Raw genomic sequence first — 16,418 nt, 5'->3', positions numbered from 1 at the left:
TTGCCCAGGCTGGTGTTGAACTTCTGGCCTCAAGCAATCTTCTTGAATTACAAGCGTGAGCCACCACACCCAGCCATAATTAAGTTTATTAGCTCTTTAGTCTCGTGAATGACACACACACAAAAATGATGGAAATCAGGAAAATACATATATTAAGCCAGGTGCTGTTGCATGTGCCTGCAGTCCCAGCTACTTGGGAAGCTGAGGCAGGAGGATTGCTTGAACCTAGGAGGTCAAGTTCAGCCTGGGGAATATAAGTGAGACCCTGTCTCTAAATTAAAAAGAAGAAAGAAAAATACAAAAGGAAAAAATATATATTAATTTATAATTTCGTTAGGGAGGGAACAGCCTACATTGTTTACTTATACTTTTGCTTTTATGCAAACATTAAAAAATAATACAAAATGAGGTGGCACATAATGAATATGATAGTCATGTAAATATAGAATAGTCTATTGAAGAATAAACATTTGCCACAAAATAATATTTTAAGAAGACATTTTATGATATATTATTGAGAAATATACATTACAACTTAGAAAGATAATATAAGTTCATAGAAATATGGATAATTAAGTGGTCATGTGTAATATAGTTACAGGAAAATGTTTCCTAAATGTTCTTAGAAACTTTAGGAATTACATCCCAGGCATTGTAATTTAGGGATAAGTTTCTTTAGGATTTTGAATATTTATCTCAATGTTAGTCCAAAAATAGGAATCACAAATTCTGATGATATAATTTATATAAATTAATATTACTTTATATGGAGATTATTTATGTGTTAATTTTCATTCATTTTTTGAAAAGTATCTAACAACCAAGTCTATTACTATATGTATATTCAGAAATTTTTATTATGGTTAGAAACCATGGAATTGTAGAAGGGGCTGTGTTTTATGGATTGAACTTAATGAAGAGCCATTTACAAGACATCTGAGATTATGGATTTGGATATATAACTGTTAGTTGACTTTGGGTTAGCATGAGTTTAAATAATTCTGGACTTTTTAAAAAATAATATTCAAAAAGTACTAGTTTATTTGATTGTGAATTTGGTTATTTTGGTGGTCAGTAAAATAACCCTGGGTTATTTGAATTATTCCTCTATATTACTGCATTGGTAGTGCACAATTAGTAGTAGTATTGTATAAGCCATGACAATGTGGCTCCCTTTCATTGTTTTAAACATGTTTATCTTACTTGAGATCTTCCTATTTAAAGTGAAAAAAGAAGTTTTTAAAATTTCTAAGGATAAAAGCTGGGGTGATAATTTTTTAAAAACGGACGTAATAATTTTGCATATTAATTTCCGGAAACGAAAGCCGGCATTGTAATAAATTCTGTTCATGAAGATAATTTAGGCTTTCGAATATGGAAGCAAAGTTCTAACTAATAACCTTCAATAAAAAATATTCATGGTAGCACATTAAAACATTTGTTTTAGGATATATTATTTAAAATGACTTTTAACTTTTCTCGCCTCACTGAGGGAAGAGGAAAATGGAAGTTGAAAGTACCTTATCCTGTAAAAACAGCTAAGCATTCAATTGTTTGTCTGTTTTCCACAGATGGGCGGAAACCATTTCCAATTAACCATGGTGAAACTAGTGATGAAACTTTATTAGAGGTAACGGTAAAACTTGTTGGCCCATCTTAAGTGCTATTAATATTTTGTCATCTTTAAAACATCTCTAAAGGTCACTTGTGTAACATTTTCTTTGTATTTGGATACTTCTTTATCCTTGTTCTCTCTAGAAAATCCAAAAAGAAAATTTATATTAGTGTTAAAAATCTGCAACAAATAAAGAGGTTTTCAGAGCTCTATGAACAAATGTAAAATTTGAAAAGGCAAGAATAGTATTGAAAGACTTACTCATTATATCCCAGATTTCATCAAATCTAGAATACCATTAATTGTATCTTGATCCTGATTTTAGAGATTTTAAAACATGAATAAATTGTGTGGCTTAGAATCAATGAAATGTGATTTCTAGGTGAAAAGTTTCTTAATAGCATTTTAAGAACACTTATGGCCAGGCGCAGTGGCTCACGGCTGTAATTCCAGCACTTTGGGAGGCCGAGGCGGGTGGATCACCTGAGGTCAGGAGTTCGATACCAGTCTGACCAATATGGTGAAACCCCGTCTCTACTACAAACACAGAAATTATCTGGGCATGGTGGTGTGCGACTGTAGTCCCAACTACTAGGGAGGCTGAGACAGGAGAATTGCTTGAACCCGGGAGGCAGAGGTTGCAGTGAGCCAAGATTGCACCACGGCACTCCAACCTGGGTGACAGAGCAAGACTCTGTCTCAAAAAAAAAAAAAAAAAAAAGAGAACACTTACTATATCTTATACTTTTGTATGAAGCAAATTAGGACACCCAGCTGTTCACTCTTCTGGTGTTCTTTATTTCTCATTTGGAAAAGGAAGTTTGCAGTATAAAATTAGTATGAATTAGAAAAATATAAATGTTTATCATTTATAAGTAAAACACTTATACATTGAAAAATCATACTTTTTTTTTCCTCCATAGGATGCCATAGAAGTTTGCAAGAAGTTTATGGAGCGTGACCCTGATGAACTAAGATTTAATGCGATTGCTCTTTCTGCAGCATAGCTTGTCAATAATGGAAACACCAAATACTGTGTGATTTGCAACTAAATTTTCTCTGTCATACACTAACTCAAACATTTTGATATTTTCCTTAACTTGATGATTAAACTTTATGTGAGTTAAACTTTGCCTTAACCTGTGTTTTATGTTATTTTTGCTCCAAGTTAAAGGCGCATTGCTTTCCTCCTCTTTTTCTTGTGAAGGATTTATCGGGTTTGAAAACTAGCAATAGCTTTCTTATTCTCTTTATATTTTACAGGAAATTTTGTATTGGGATACCAGGCACAATTTCCATTTGCATAACATGAATATATATTATCTATGTTAACGTGTTTATTTAGAAAACATTTGTTAAGCATCTACTTGTAATGAGATGGATGCCGTTCTGGGTTCAGAAGTTAAAGCATTGAACGCTGTTGATAAATGTACTAGTCATGGAGCTTATGTTATTGTGAGAAGAGATAAATAACAAACACATCAAGATAAATATCAATGATAGATGCTGTGTGGAGAATTAAAGTAGGATTTGTGTTAGGGAGTGACCAAGCAGCTGCTTTAGATTTTGTTGTCAGGGAGGCTTCTGTGAGGAGGTGACTTTGAAGTTGAGATCTGAATGACTAAAAGTAGCCTGTCATAAAGGTGGTGGGGAAGAACAGAAGAAGTAATTAATGTGGAGTCCCTTAAAGTAGGAACATCTTGCTGTATTGTAGGACCAGGAAGGAGGTTCAAGAGGCCAGAGCATAGAAAGTAATAGGGAAAGTAGCAAGAGATGAGGTCAGAAAAGCAAGGGCTTTTTGATACAGGAAAAGGCATTTGGATTCATTGCAAATGTGATGGTAAGCCATTGGAGAGTTTTAAGCAGGATAGGGACCTGCTTTGATTTATAATTTTAAAAGGTCACTCTGACAACTCTATGGGTAATATATTGAGGAAGAAAGCAAGAATAGAGGTAGAAACACTTGTGAGGTGCCCACTGTAGTTGTTCAGTGGGATGATGATGGCTGGGCCTTAAAAGTGGTAGATTAGATAGAGGCCAGGTGCAGTGGCTCACGCCTGTAATCCCAACATGTTGAGGCATGCAGCCAGGGATACGAGACCAACCTGGGTAACAAAGTAAGATCCCATCTCTACCAAAAAAAAAAAAAAAAAGGAAAAATTTAGCCAGACACGGTGGCATGTGCCAGTAGTCCTAGCTACTCAAGAGGCTGAGGCAGGAAGGATTGCTTGAGCCCAGGAGTTCGAGGCTGCAGTGAGCCATGATTGTACCACTGCACACTAGACTGGGTGATGGAGGGAGACCCTGTCTCAGAAATAGTAAATAAATTTAGATGGTGGTACATGAGTGAATTTTGGTTGTGCTTTGAAGAAGGAAGTGCTTCAGTTGTGTCTTTAAGGATAGGTGGAAAGGCCGTGGAAAAGTGAAAGGGCATTTATAGAGTTGGGCCAAAACGCATTGGTGTGATGACAGTGTTCAATATGTTTTTGGGAGAGGAGTAGCTATTACTCGGGTATATACATTTATAAAAACTCATTGAATTGTACATAAAAAATCTGTACTTTGCTGTGTATGCATTTTACCTAAAGTAGGGGGAGGTAGTAGTGGTTACTTGGCATATGCATTTATCGTAACTCTGAATTGTACATTTAAAATCTGTACTTCACATACGTTTTATCTTTAAAAGAAAAAACCAGGGTTGGGTTGAAATGAGTATAGTAGTTAAGAGAAAAACCAGATTGGTCCAGAATGAAGTTTTTGACCAGTAATTGAATATAGGTGTTTACACACAATTCACTGAGCTGAGAGTAGTAAGGCGTGGCTTTCAGAATGAACTAGGTCTTTGTTACTCAAGTGTGGTTGCATCAGTACTACCTGGGAGCTTCTTAGAAAGGGGAAATTTCAGACCCCACCCCCAAAACCTTTTAACAAAATCCCTGCTTATTCATAAGCAATACATTAAGTCTGGGAAGCACTAGATTAGATTAGTTAAGCATTTTTAACAAGATCCCTTCTTATTCATAAGCAATAAATTAAGTTTGGGAAACACTAGATTAGAAAAAATAGACTATAACGAGGAAAATAACTTCGAAAGATATTTAAGCTTACCATTATTCTATGGTGAAAAGGGCATGGGTGAAATGTTGGCAATACGGATGAAAAAATAATCTGAAACAATTTGATAGATTGTCTATGCAGATGATGCTTACCATACCAATAATAATGACCCATGTATTCTATTCTTGTTATGTTATCTTTTGTGTGTTACCTTAAATATTTTAAACATTCCTAAGCAGTTTTCTGCCTGTTGCCTTGCTGAATTTCTCTCAATTATATGATTTCTTAAAAGACCCTAAATCAGTGACACATTACCTAGAATTTACATAGTTTCTCAAAGTATGCATGAGGAACACTAACTTTGCAGAACTCTTAATGGGTAAGAAAGATTATGAAGTCAAGTATCTTGAAAATACTGGGTTGAACAATCTTTTTTGAAAGTTACAGGTATATTTGGAGGGGGGCAATTATAGAATGCCTCAGTTCTTTCAAAAAATATTCCATGTATTATGAACAACATTTTCTATCATTTTAGGGAGCGGCACTTAGAGCTAGCGTTCTTTGGCATACAGTTTAAGGTGGTAGTCCCTTGTGGAACAGACAGCTTGAAAACTTTTTTTACTGCTCTCTTAAGCTTACGTGTAAACTTTAATTCTCGACTCTATTCCCTACAATACTTTTGTTTAGTCACTTTCGTAAAACTTGGCACTTGTAGAAAATATTAATAGTTTACTTTGTGTGAAAACTCATGGAGATACTAAGGTTGATAAGTTGTGGGTTATTTTCTGTATACTGCTGTTAATGACCATGATCGCAGGGAAAATAGAACTAAAATGAGAACTAGAACGAAATATTTTTGCTTGGTGGACTTTTGGGAACATCATCTTTCACTGGGTATAATGGTTTGCTTTAAATTATTGAAACAGACGAGCTTTTATGAGCCCCCAAATACTTAACCTGAATATTTTTAATGTTCCTTTGTGAGTAAAGCAGAAGTTACCTGCATTCTATGGCCAGCCGAAGTTTAAGCTATCTAAAATGAAAACTATCTTTGATTCCTTATAAAACATATTTGAATGAATCTGATTTAAATTTATTTTATTCCATCTTTGATTTGTGTGCAAGCCTTATTTGGTAAGCTTTATCACTGGGCTGTGTATAACATACAAACTGCTTATTTAATGAAAATAGTAGAGCTTAAGAGGTATTTTTAGACATGAATGTTTGTCTACTACTGTATCTTTCAAAAGAAGCATTTGTAGGCTTATGATTCCTCTAATGGTGCTGTTAAGAATTGCAAAGAGGCATATTTCCATTACTTTTTAAAAACTTTCCTATTCATAGAAATTTATTTCTTTTAGGTAAATCTTATGTAGGTATATGTGTATACTCATATACATGTATCTACATGTATATGTATGTGTGCATGTATATATATGTACACACATTCACACATATGTATACCTTGAAAAGGCAAATAACCTTGGTTTAAATTTTCTTGTCTTATTTAAATCCATGACTGAAGTTAAGTAAAACCACTTTGAAAAGTGTGTAATCAGCTGGGCATGGTGACTCATGCCTGTAGTCCCAGCACTTTGGGAGGCAGAGGTGGGCGGATTGCTTGAGCCCAGGAGTTCAAGACCAGTCTGGGCAACATGGCAAGACCTTGTCTCTACTAAAAATACAAAAATTAGCTGAGTGTGGTGGTGTGCACCTTTGGTCCCAGCTACTCGGGAGGTTGAGGTGGAAGGATTGCTTGAGCCTGGGAGGTGAAGGCTGCAGTGAGCCAAGATCACACTGCTGCACTGCAGCCCCAGTGACAGTGAGACCCTGTCTCAAAAAACAAAAACAGAGGCTGGGTGCGGTGGCTCAAGCCTGTAATCCCAGCACTTTGGGAGGCCGAGACGGGCGGATCACGAGGTCAGGAGATCGAGACCATCCTGGCTAACACGGTGAAACCCCGTCTCTACTAAAACATACAAAAAACTAGCTGGGCGAGGTGGTGGGCGCCTGTAGTCCCAGCTACTCGGGAGGCTGAGGCAGGAGAATGGCGTAAACCTGGGAGGCAGAGCTTGCAGTGAGCTGAGATCTGGCCACTGCACTCCAGCCCGGGCGACAGAGCAAGACTCCGTCTCAAAACAAAAAACAAAAACAACAAAAAAACCTGTAATCATTATATCAGGTTTTTAGAACTAATTTAGAGGGATTTATATACACATACATAAAGTTTAATAGTTAGTGTCACCTGATTCCCTGGTAAGATCTTAAAATGAGCTTCCTTGTGTTCTCAGCAACATTGCTACTAAAAACCAAGTGTGGAATATACTCTTCAGATAGCAAATGTTTTGTCATTTCCTTTGCTTCTGTTGATTTTCAAAATTTTGCCTCCTTAAAGTACATAAACTATTGCATTGTAGAAGATTCCAGTGAAGGGCATTAATTTTCTTGTGTCACTGGTGCCAGTTGATCTGACCAACCTAACATGCCTCAGTTTCATGCGTATTCTCACTTGTTTTCCTTCTGAGTAAAAGTTACTCTAGATCTTTCTCTTGACTTCTTTGTTTAGGATAGTGGTTCTGAAGCTATCTGTTGCTTCTACCAGCTTGATAGATGAGGGTCCTCAGTATGACATTTTTCCACAGGCTACAGCTAGATATTATATAGGAGGTTATAAAGACAAAGGCTGGATATTATGAGCAATTCCTTATTGTCTAATTGATAAGGAAAGCCCTGGTTTAGGGACATTAAATGTAGATGACCTATACTGAAAACTACTTTGCAAAATTAATTTAAAATTGCTTAGAAATATATAATGTAGCTCTTATAATCTACAAGGTAGAAATGAGTATAACTTGAAGTATTTCAAATAAGAATCAGCTAAGTGATATGAATGGCACAATTATTTGGTTCAGAACTGTAATCTTTATCAATATGTAAACATAGTTGATACTCAAATAAATAAGTTATGTTTAATAGTGTGTCCTTTAAGAGCTAAAGGATCTCTGTGTTCTGCACGTTTTTTTTTTTTTTTTTTGAGACGGAGTCTCGCTCTGCCGCCCAGGCTGGAGTGCAGTGGCCGGATCTCAGCTCACTGCAAGCTCCGCCTCCCGGGTTCACGCCATTCTCCTGCCTCAGCCTCCCGAGTAGTTGGGACTACAGGCGCCCGTCACCACGCCCGGCTAGTTTTTTGTATTTTTAGTAGAGACGGGGTTTCACTGTGTTAGCCAGGATGGTCTCGATCTCCTGACCTCGTGATCCGCCCGTCTCGGCCTCCCAAAGTGCTGGGATTACAGGCTTGAGCCACCGCGCCCGGCCGTTCTGCACATGTTTTATGACTACAAGATGAAAACAAATTGCTTGAGGTTTTATTTGTATGTTAAACATGAAAAACTTGAAGCACATGCAAAGTTTGTAAATTAGACTGTTCTTTAAAAATGTAGTAAAACCTGTCTGATGAAAAGTTGCATTGCTTACTGAGAGTTCACCTGTGGGAGAAGATGGCAAAAAAAAACTGCATCTGAATTTTCCTGTGTGACTAAGCCAAGAAAGCACTTTTCAAGAGGGGTATTTTCTCTATTCTCCCTGAATACTAAGTATTTGAAACCAGAACCTTCTTCCACCACCACAGAAATAATATACATTTGATCCCAGTGTGCAGGCAATGTATGACAGGGAATGTTACTCTGTGCATATATTTCACCATCAAGACCAAAATATGATATTTCATAGTCAGGGTATAACTTAAAAGATGTATTCTGAAGAGTTCATTTTAAAACAAAATGCAAATACCTTAAATATTTTTTATATTAATATGATAGAGACATTTGTTCTTATAACCACATTCTGCTACTATAATCAGGTACATTGAAGTATTCAAGATAAAAGCACAAAAGTACTGATTTTAAGAACTTTAGAAAACATGGCTTACGGGCAATATAAACTTGAAGAATGTTTAAAGCAAACTATTCATGGTTTTAGTTTTTACCTTGTTTTCCCCATTTTGGAAGACTAAAGCATGTACATCAGTTGTCACAAGTATTCCAGTGAAGGCTTTTAGTTTTTGAAGGACTAGTAGCCATCTCCTGGTTTTTTTTCTTTTTCTTTTTCTTTTTCTTTTTAAACGGTGCATGAAATGCCAAGTGAAAGTGACTTTTTTTTTTTTTTTAATCTTTAACTTTTTGTTTTTATGGGTACATAATAGGTGTATATATTTATGGCGTACATGAGATATTTTGATACAAGCATCCAACTTGTAATAATCACATCAGGGTAAATGGGGTATCTGTTACCTGAAGCATTTATCCTTTGTGTTACAATAGTCTACATATACTCTTTTAGTTATTTTTCAATGCACAATTAAATGATTGACTATATCACACAGTTGTGGTATCAAATACTAGACTTATTCATACTTTTGAACTTTTTGTGCCCATTAACTATCCCCACTCCCTCACTACCCTTCCCACCTTCGGGTAGCAACCATTCTATTCTCTATCTCCATAAATTTAATTGTTTTTAATTAATTTTTTAGCTCCCACAAATAAGTGGGAACATATGAATTTTGTCTTTGTGTCTGGCTTATTTCACTTGACAGAATGACTGCCAGTTCTATCCATATTGTTGCAAATGGCAGGCTCTCATTCTTTTTATGGCTGAATAGCACTCGTTTGTGTATATGTACCACGTTTCCTTTATCCATTCATCTGTTGATGGACACTTAGGTTGCTTTGAAATCTTGGCTGTTATGGATAGTGCTGCGCTAAACAGGGGAGAACAGATAATCTCTTCAATATACTGATTTTCTTTCTTTTGCGTGTACTTAGCAATGGGATTGCTAAATTTTAGGGTGGTCCTATTTTTAGTTTTTTGATGAATCTCCAAACTGTTCTCCATAGTGTTTGTACTAATTTACTTTCCCACCAACAGTGTGTGAGGGTTCCTTATCTCTACATCCTCATTTTTATTGCCTGTCTTTTGGATAAAAGCCATTTTAACTGGGGTGAGATAATATCGTAGTTTTGATCTGCATTTCTCTATCAGTGATGTTGAACACTTTTCATATTTGCCATTTGTGTGTCTTCTTTTGAGAAATCTCTGTTTAGATCTTCTGCCCAATTTAAAATCGATTGTTAAAGATTTTTTCCTATTGTTTGAGTTCTTCGTATATTCTGGTTATTAATCCCTTGTCAGATGGCCAGTTTGCAGATATTTCCCCATTCTGTGTGTTGTCTCTTCACTTTGTTGATGGTTACTTTGCTGTGCAGAAGCTTTTTAACTTGATGTGATTCCATTTGGTCATTTTTGCATTGGTTGCCTATGGTTGTGAGGTATTACTCAATAAATCTTTGCCCTGTCTAATGTCCTGGAGTTTCCCCATTGTTTTCTTGTAGTAGTTTCATAGGTTAGGGTTTTAGATTTGTCTCTTTTTTTTTTTTTTTTTTTCTGTTTTTTGAGACAGTCTTGCTCTGTCGTCCAGGCTGTAGTGCAATGGTGCTGTCTTGGCTCACTGAAACCTCTGCCTCCCAGGTTCAAGTGATCCTCCCACCTCAGCCTCCTGAGTAGCTGGGATTACAGGTCCACACCACCATGCCTGGCTAATTTTTGTATGTTTAGTAGCGACAGGTTTTTTGCCATGTTGGCCAGGCTGGTCTTGAACTCCTGGCCTCAAGCGATCTGCCCTCTGTGGCCTCCCAGAGTGTGGGATTACAGATGGGAGCCACCACACCCAACCAGATTTAAGTCTTTAATTCATTTTGTTTGAATTTTCTATATGGTGAGAGATAGGGGTCTAGTTTCATTCTTTTGCTTTGGATATCCAGTTTTCCCAGCACCATATATTTAAGATACTGTCCTTTCCTCAATGTATGTTCTTGGCACCTTTGTCAAAAATGAGTTCACTGAAGATGTGCGGATTTGTTTCTGGGTTCTCTATTCTGTTCCATTGGTCTATGTATCTGTTTTTATGACAGTACTCTGCTATTTTGATTTTATAGCTCTGTAGTATAATTCGAAGTCAGGTAATGTGATTCCTCCAGTTTTGTTCTTTTTGCTCAGGATAGCTATTCTGGGTCCTTTGTGGTTCCATATACATTGTAGGATTTTTTTTTTTTCTATTTCTGTGAAGAATGTAATTGCTCTCTTGATAGAGATTGCATTGAATCTACAGACTGCTTTGGGTAGTATGAACATTTTAACAATAGTGATTCATCCAATCCATGAACATGGAATATTTTTCCATAGTTTGGTGTCCTCTTCAATTCCTTTCATCAGTGTTTTATAGTTTTCATTGTAGAGAGCTTTATTTGCCTAAGTTAATTCATAGGTATTTAATTTTATTAGGAGCTATTGTAAATAGGATTACTTTTTTATTTCTTTTTTATATTGTTCACTGTTGGCATATAGAAATGCTACTCATTTTTGTATGTTGATTTTATATCCTGTGACTTTACTGAATTTATCAGTTCTAATAGTATTTTTGTGTAGTCTTTAGATTTTTCCAAATATAAGATTGTATCATGTGGAAATAAGGAAAATTTGACTTCTTCCTTTCCAATTTGGATGCCATTTATATCTTGCCTGATTGCTGTAGCTAGGACTTTCAGTACTGTACTGAATAACAGTGGTGAAAGTGGACATCCTTGTCATGTTCCAGTTCTTAGAGGAAAGGCTTTCAGTTTTTCTCCATCCAGTATGATACTAGCTGTTGATCTGTTGTATATGGTTTTTATTATGTTGAGGTGCACTCCTTCTATACCCAGTTAAAAAATTTTTTTTAACATGAAAGGATGTTGAATTTTATCAAATGCTTTTATAGCATCAATTGAAATAATCATGTGTTTTCTTCTTCATTCTTTTGATATGACGTATCACACTGATTTATTTCTATATATGGAACCATCCTTGCGTCTTTGGGATAAATCCCACCTGGTGACGATGAAAGAACTTTTTAATGTGTTGTCAAATGTGATTTGCTAGTATTTTGTTCAAGATTTTTACATGAATGTTCATTAGGGATATTGGCCTGCAGCCTGCCTTTCTTTCTCTCTTTCTCTCTCTCTTTCTCTTTCTCTCTTTCATTCTTTCTTTCTTGTTTTGGTATCAGGGTACTACTGGCCTGGTAGAATGAGTTTGGAAGTATTCCCACCTCCTCTTATTTTTGGAATAGTTTGAATAGGATCGATACTAGTTTTTCTCTAAATGTTTGGGAAAATTCAGCAATGAAGCCACCAGGTACTAGGCATTTCTTTGGTGGGAGACATTTCATTGCAGCTTTAATCTCATTACTTGTTATTAGTCTGTCTGGGTTTTGGATTACTTCATGGTTCAATCTTAGTAGGTTGTATGTATCTAGGAATTTATCAATTTCTTCTATGTTTTCCAATTTATTGGCATATAGTTGCTGATAGTAACCTCTAATGGTCCTTTGAATTTCTAGGGTATTGGTTGTAATATCTCTTTTTTCATATCTGGCTTTATTTGAGTCTTATCTTTTTTTTTAAGCAAGTTTGGCTAAAGGTTGGTCAATTTTATCTTTTCAAAAAACCAATTTTGTGTATCATTGATCTTTTTTTGTTTGTTCAGATCCATTTATTTCTGCTCCAATCTTTATTATTTCTTCTAATTTTGGGTTCGGTTTGCCCTTGCCTTTCTAGTTCTTTAAGAATAGTTGTTAGATTGTTTATTTGAAGTTCTTCTGCTTTTCTGATGTAGGCACTTAGAGCTATAAGCTTTCCTCTTAGTACTGCTTTTGTTGTATCCCATAGGTTTTGGTATGTTGTGTCTCCATTACCATTGGTTTCAGTTTTTGAATTTCCTTCTTAATTTCTTCATTCACCCACTAGTCATTCAAGAACACACTGTTGGATTTCCATGTATTTGTATAATTTCAAAAATTCCTCTTGTTATTAATTTCTAGTTTCATTTTATGGTGGTCAGAGAAGATACTTGATATTATTTCGTTTTTTTAAAATGTTTTAAGTCATACGGTCTATCCTTGAGAATGATCTGTGTGCTAAGGAGAAGAATGTGTACACTATAGCTGTTGAATGAAATGTTCTGTAAATGTCTATTAAGTTCATTTGGTCCATAGTGCAGATTAAGTCTGATGTTTCTTTATTGATTTTCTGTCTAAATGATCTGTTCAGTGCTAAACGATAGGTATCGTGGTCTCCAGCTATTATTGTGTTAGGGTCTAAATATTTGCTTTGTAAATCAGGGTGCTCCAGTGTTGCATGCATAAATATTTGCAATTGTTATATCCTCTTGCTAAATTGACGCCTTTACTGTTAAATAATGACCTTCCTTGTCTCTTTTTATAGTTTTTGTCTTGAAAGCTATTTTGTCTGATATAAGTATAGGTACTCCTGATCTTTCTTGGTTTCCATTTGCCTGGACTATCTTTTCCCATCCCTTTATATTTAGTCTATGTGTATCTTTATACGTGTAGTGTGTTTCTTGTAGGCAACAGATTGTTGGGTCTTGTTTTTTATCCATTCACCAACTCTATGTCTTTCAATTGGAGAATGTAGTCCATTTACACTCAATATTGTTATTGATAAGTAAGGACTTGAGCCTCCCATTTTATTATTTGTTTTCTGGTTGTTTTGTGGTCTTCTCTTCCTTCTTTCCTTCTTTACTGTCTTCTTTTTAGTGAAAACTATTTTCTCTGGTGGTATGTTTTAGTTTCTCACTTTTTATGTTTTTGTGTATCCATTGTATGTTTTTTGGTTTGAGATTACCATGATGCTTGCAAATACTATCTTATAACCCATTATTTTAAACAGATAACAACTTAACATTCACTGCATAAACAAACTAGCAAATAAGCAAAGAGAAAACTAATAAAAATCCTATATATTTTTCTGCTTGATCAATTCTGCTATTAAGAGAATGCATTCTTCAGTATGTTAGTTGCATTTTCCCACTACAGAATTTCTTTTTTTTTTTGAGATGGAGTTTTGCTTTTTCACCCAGGCTGGAGTACAGTGGCATGATCTCGGCTCACGGCAACCTCTGCCTTTCAGTTTCAAGTGATTCTCCTGCCTCAGCCTCCCGAGTAGCTGGGATTAAAGGCACCTGCCACCATGCCCAGCCAATTTCTGTATTTTTAGTAGAGACGGGGTTTCACCATGTTGGCCAGGCTGGTCTTGTACTCCTGACCTGGTGATCTGCCCACCTCAGGCTCCCAAAGTACTGGGATTACAGGCATGTGTCACTGCACCCTTTTTTTTTTTTTTTTTTTTTTTTTTAAGATGGAATCTCACTTTGTCACCCAAGCTGGAGTGCAGTGGGGTGATCTCGGCTCACTGCAACCTCCGCCTCCTGGGTTCAAGTGATTCTCCTGCCTCAGCCTCCTGAGTAGCTGGGACTGTAGGCATGCACCACCACGCCTGGCTAATTTTTGTATTTTTAGTAGACACAGGGTTTCACCATGTTGGCCGGGCTGGTCTCAAACTCCTGACCTCAAGTGATCTGCCTGCCTCAGCCTCCCAAAGTGCTGGGATTACAGGTGTGAGCCACTGCACCCGGCCCCACTCCAGAATTTCTGCTTGATGCTTTTTAATTATTTCAATTTCCTTGTTAAATTTATCTGATAGGATTCTGAATTCCTTCTGTGTGTTATCTTGAATTTCTTTGAGTTTCCCTAAAACGGCTATTTTGAATTCTCTATATGAAAGGTCACATATCTCTGTCCTCACAGGCTTGGTCCCTGGTGCCTCATTTAGTTTACTGAAGTCATGTTTTCCTGGATTCTCTTGATGCTTGTGGATGTTCATTAGTGTCTGAGCATTGAAGAGTTAGGTGTTCATTGTAGTCTTCAGAGTCTGTGCTTGTTTCCCCCCACCCCCTTTCTTGGAAAGGCTTTCCAGGTATTTTAAGGGACTTGGGTGTTGTGATCTAAGTGTTTGGTCACTGCAACCATATCTACATTAGCCTAGTAACACTGTGGTTCTTGCAGACTCATAGAGGTACCACCTTGGTGGTTTTGGATAAGATCTGGAAGAATTCTCTGGATTACTGGGCAGAGACTCTTGTTCTCTTTCCTTACTGTTTCCCAACCAAATGGCCTTCCCCTGCCTCTCTGTTTTGAGCTGCCTGGAGCTGGGAGAGGGATAACACAAGAACACCTGTGGCTGCCACCACTGGGACTGTGCTGGGTCAGACCTGAAACCAGTACAGAACTGGGTCTTGCCCAAGGCCTGGTGTAACCGCTACCTGGCTACCACCTATGTTTGCTTAAGGCCCTAGGGCTCTACAATCAACAGGTGGCAAAGCCAGCCAGGTTGTATCCTTCCTTTCATGGTAGTGAGTCCCCCTGGGCACTGGGTGGGTCCAGAGATGCCATCTGGGAACCAGGGCATGGAGTTGGAAATCTTAAAATCCACCTGGTGCTTTATTCTTCTGTGGCTAAGCTGGCAAAAAAACCACAAGACAAAGTTCTTCCCACACTTTCCTCCCCTTTTTATAGGCAGAGGAGTCTCTGTGGCCTCCACCACCCCAGCCGATAGTGAGTACGGCCTGGCTACCACTGATGTTCGCTGAAGCCCCAGGGTCTCTTCAATCAGCTTGTGGTTGGTTGCTGCCAGGCCTGGGACATATCCTTCAGGGAAGTGAGCTCCTCTATGGCCCAGGTCAGGTCTAGAAATGCTGTCCAAAAGCTATGGCCTAGAATCAGGGACCACAAGAGCCCTCTTGGTGCTCCGCCCCACTGTGGGTGAGCTGGTACCTAAACTACCCCTTTTACTCTTCTCTCTGTTTTTCTGAATCTGGAGTCTCTCCTCATCACCACCATAGCTGGGAGTGTGCTGGGTCACACCTGAAGCCAGCACATCCCAGAGTCTCACTCAAAGTCCATGGCATGTACTACCTGTCTACTGCTGCTGATTATTCAGGGCCCATGCGCTTTTTAGTCTTCCCTTCAAGACAACAATGTCCTTTATGGCCCAGCATGTGTCTAGAAATGTCATCTGGGAGCTAGCTTCTCGCACGGGGGCCTCATGACTCTGCCTGGTGCACTATCCTGCTGTGGCTGAGCTGGTTTCCAAGTTGTAAGATGAAGTCTTCTACTCTTCCCTTTCCTCAAGTGGAAGGAAGTAGTCTTTTTCAGAACTGTGAGCTATGCTCCCTGGGCTTGGAGGAGGGGTGCTGCAAACCCTCCTTTGGCTGCTCTGGTTGATGTCCCCCATTAGGTCATGTGCCCCCAAAGTCCAGACTTTGATGCCTAGATCACCTTTCAAGTTTATTTAGGGTTCCAGAGCAGTTGAGCTTGCACTGGCAAAGCTTGCCAGAACTCAAGTTCCAACCACTGAGATGGATGAATTCACTCTGGCTAGGGCTGGTCTGAATGCTCCCTCTGTGGGCATTGGCTGAGTTCTGCCAAGTGTTGCTTTCCACTGTGACAGGGCAGCATAATCACTGTACTCTCCCTCCCTCAAGCCATACAGATTCACTGCTGCTGGGGAATAGGGGAAGGATGGTGTCAGCAATTCAAGACTGTTTTTCCTACCCTCTTCAGTGCCTCTTTCAGTGATTTTAAGTTAAAACAATGTACTGTAATTGCTCACCTGATTTTTGGTTTTTATGAAGGTGCTTTTTTGTGTAGATAGCTCTTAAATTTGGTGTTCCTGTGGGGAGGATGGTTGGTAGAGGCTTTTATTTGGCCATCTTACTTCTGATCTCTTGAAAGTGACTTCTTTAGCTAAATTAATCAAACATAAGAGATAAAATGTTTAGGGCAACTTATTCA

The 16,418-nt window shown here is 37.7% G+C and overlaps 2 protein-coding genes across 3 annotated transcripts in view; one reads left to right on the top strand and one right to left on the bottom strand.

The window, feature by feature from the left end:
• The window catches only part of LOC105481739 (ubiquitin C-terminal hydrolase L3), a 58,110-nt gene extending 55,356 nt beyond the window's left edge, over positions 1-2,754 (top strand). The window contains exons 8-9 of one of the 2 annotated variants that reach the window (XM_011741451.3): positions 1,572-1,630; positions 2,539-2,754. In XM_011741451.3, coding sequence (XP_011739753.1) covers positions 1,572-1,630; positions 2,539-2,622 — 143 coding nt within the window. In that variant the 3' untranslated portion in view covers positions 2,623-2,754. The remainder of the gene's footprint in view (positions 1-1,571; positions 1,631-2,538) is intronic. The other variant, XM_071081208.1, reaches the window with a different exon arrangement.
• The window catches only part of LOC139359249 (synapsin-1-like), a 35,777-nt gene continuing 20,821 nt past the window's right edge, over positions 1,463-16,418 (bottom strand). Inside the window, exons 3-4 of the mRNA XM_071081703.1 lie at positions 16,237-16,370; positions 1,463-1,754 (exon numbers count right to left, since the gene is read on the bottom strand). The gene's annotated coding sequence lies outside the window, so the exon portion shown is untranslated. The remainder of the gene's footprint in view (positions 1,755-16,236; positions 16,371-16,418) is intronic.

Source organism: Macaca nemestrina, chromosome 16, assembly GCF_043159975.1.
Source record: "Macaca nemestrina isolate mMacNem1 chromosome 16, mMacNem.hap1, whole genome shotgun sequence".
Taxonomy (NCBI): domain Eukaryota; kingdom Metazoa; phylum Chordata; class Mammalia; order Primates; family Cercopithecidae; genus Macaca; species Macaca nemestrina.
This window is presented reverse-complemented; position numbering and strand designations above follow the sequence as displayed.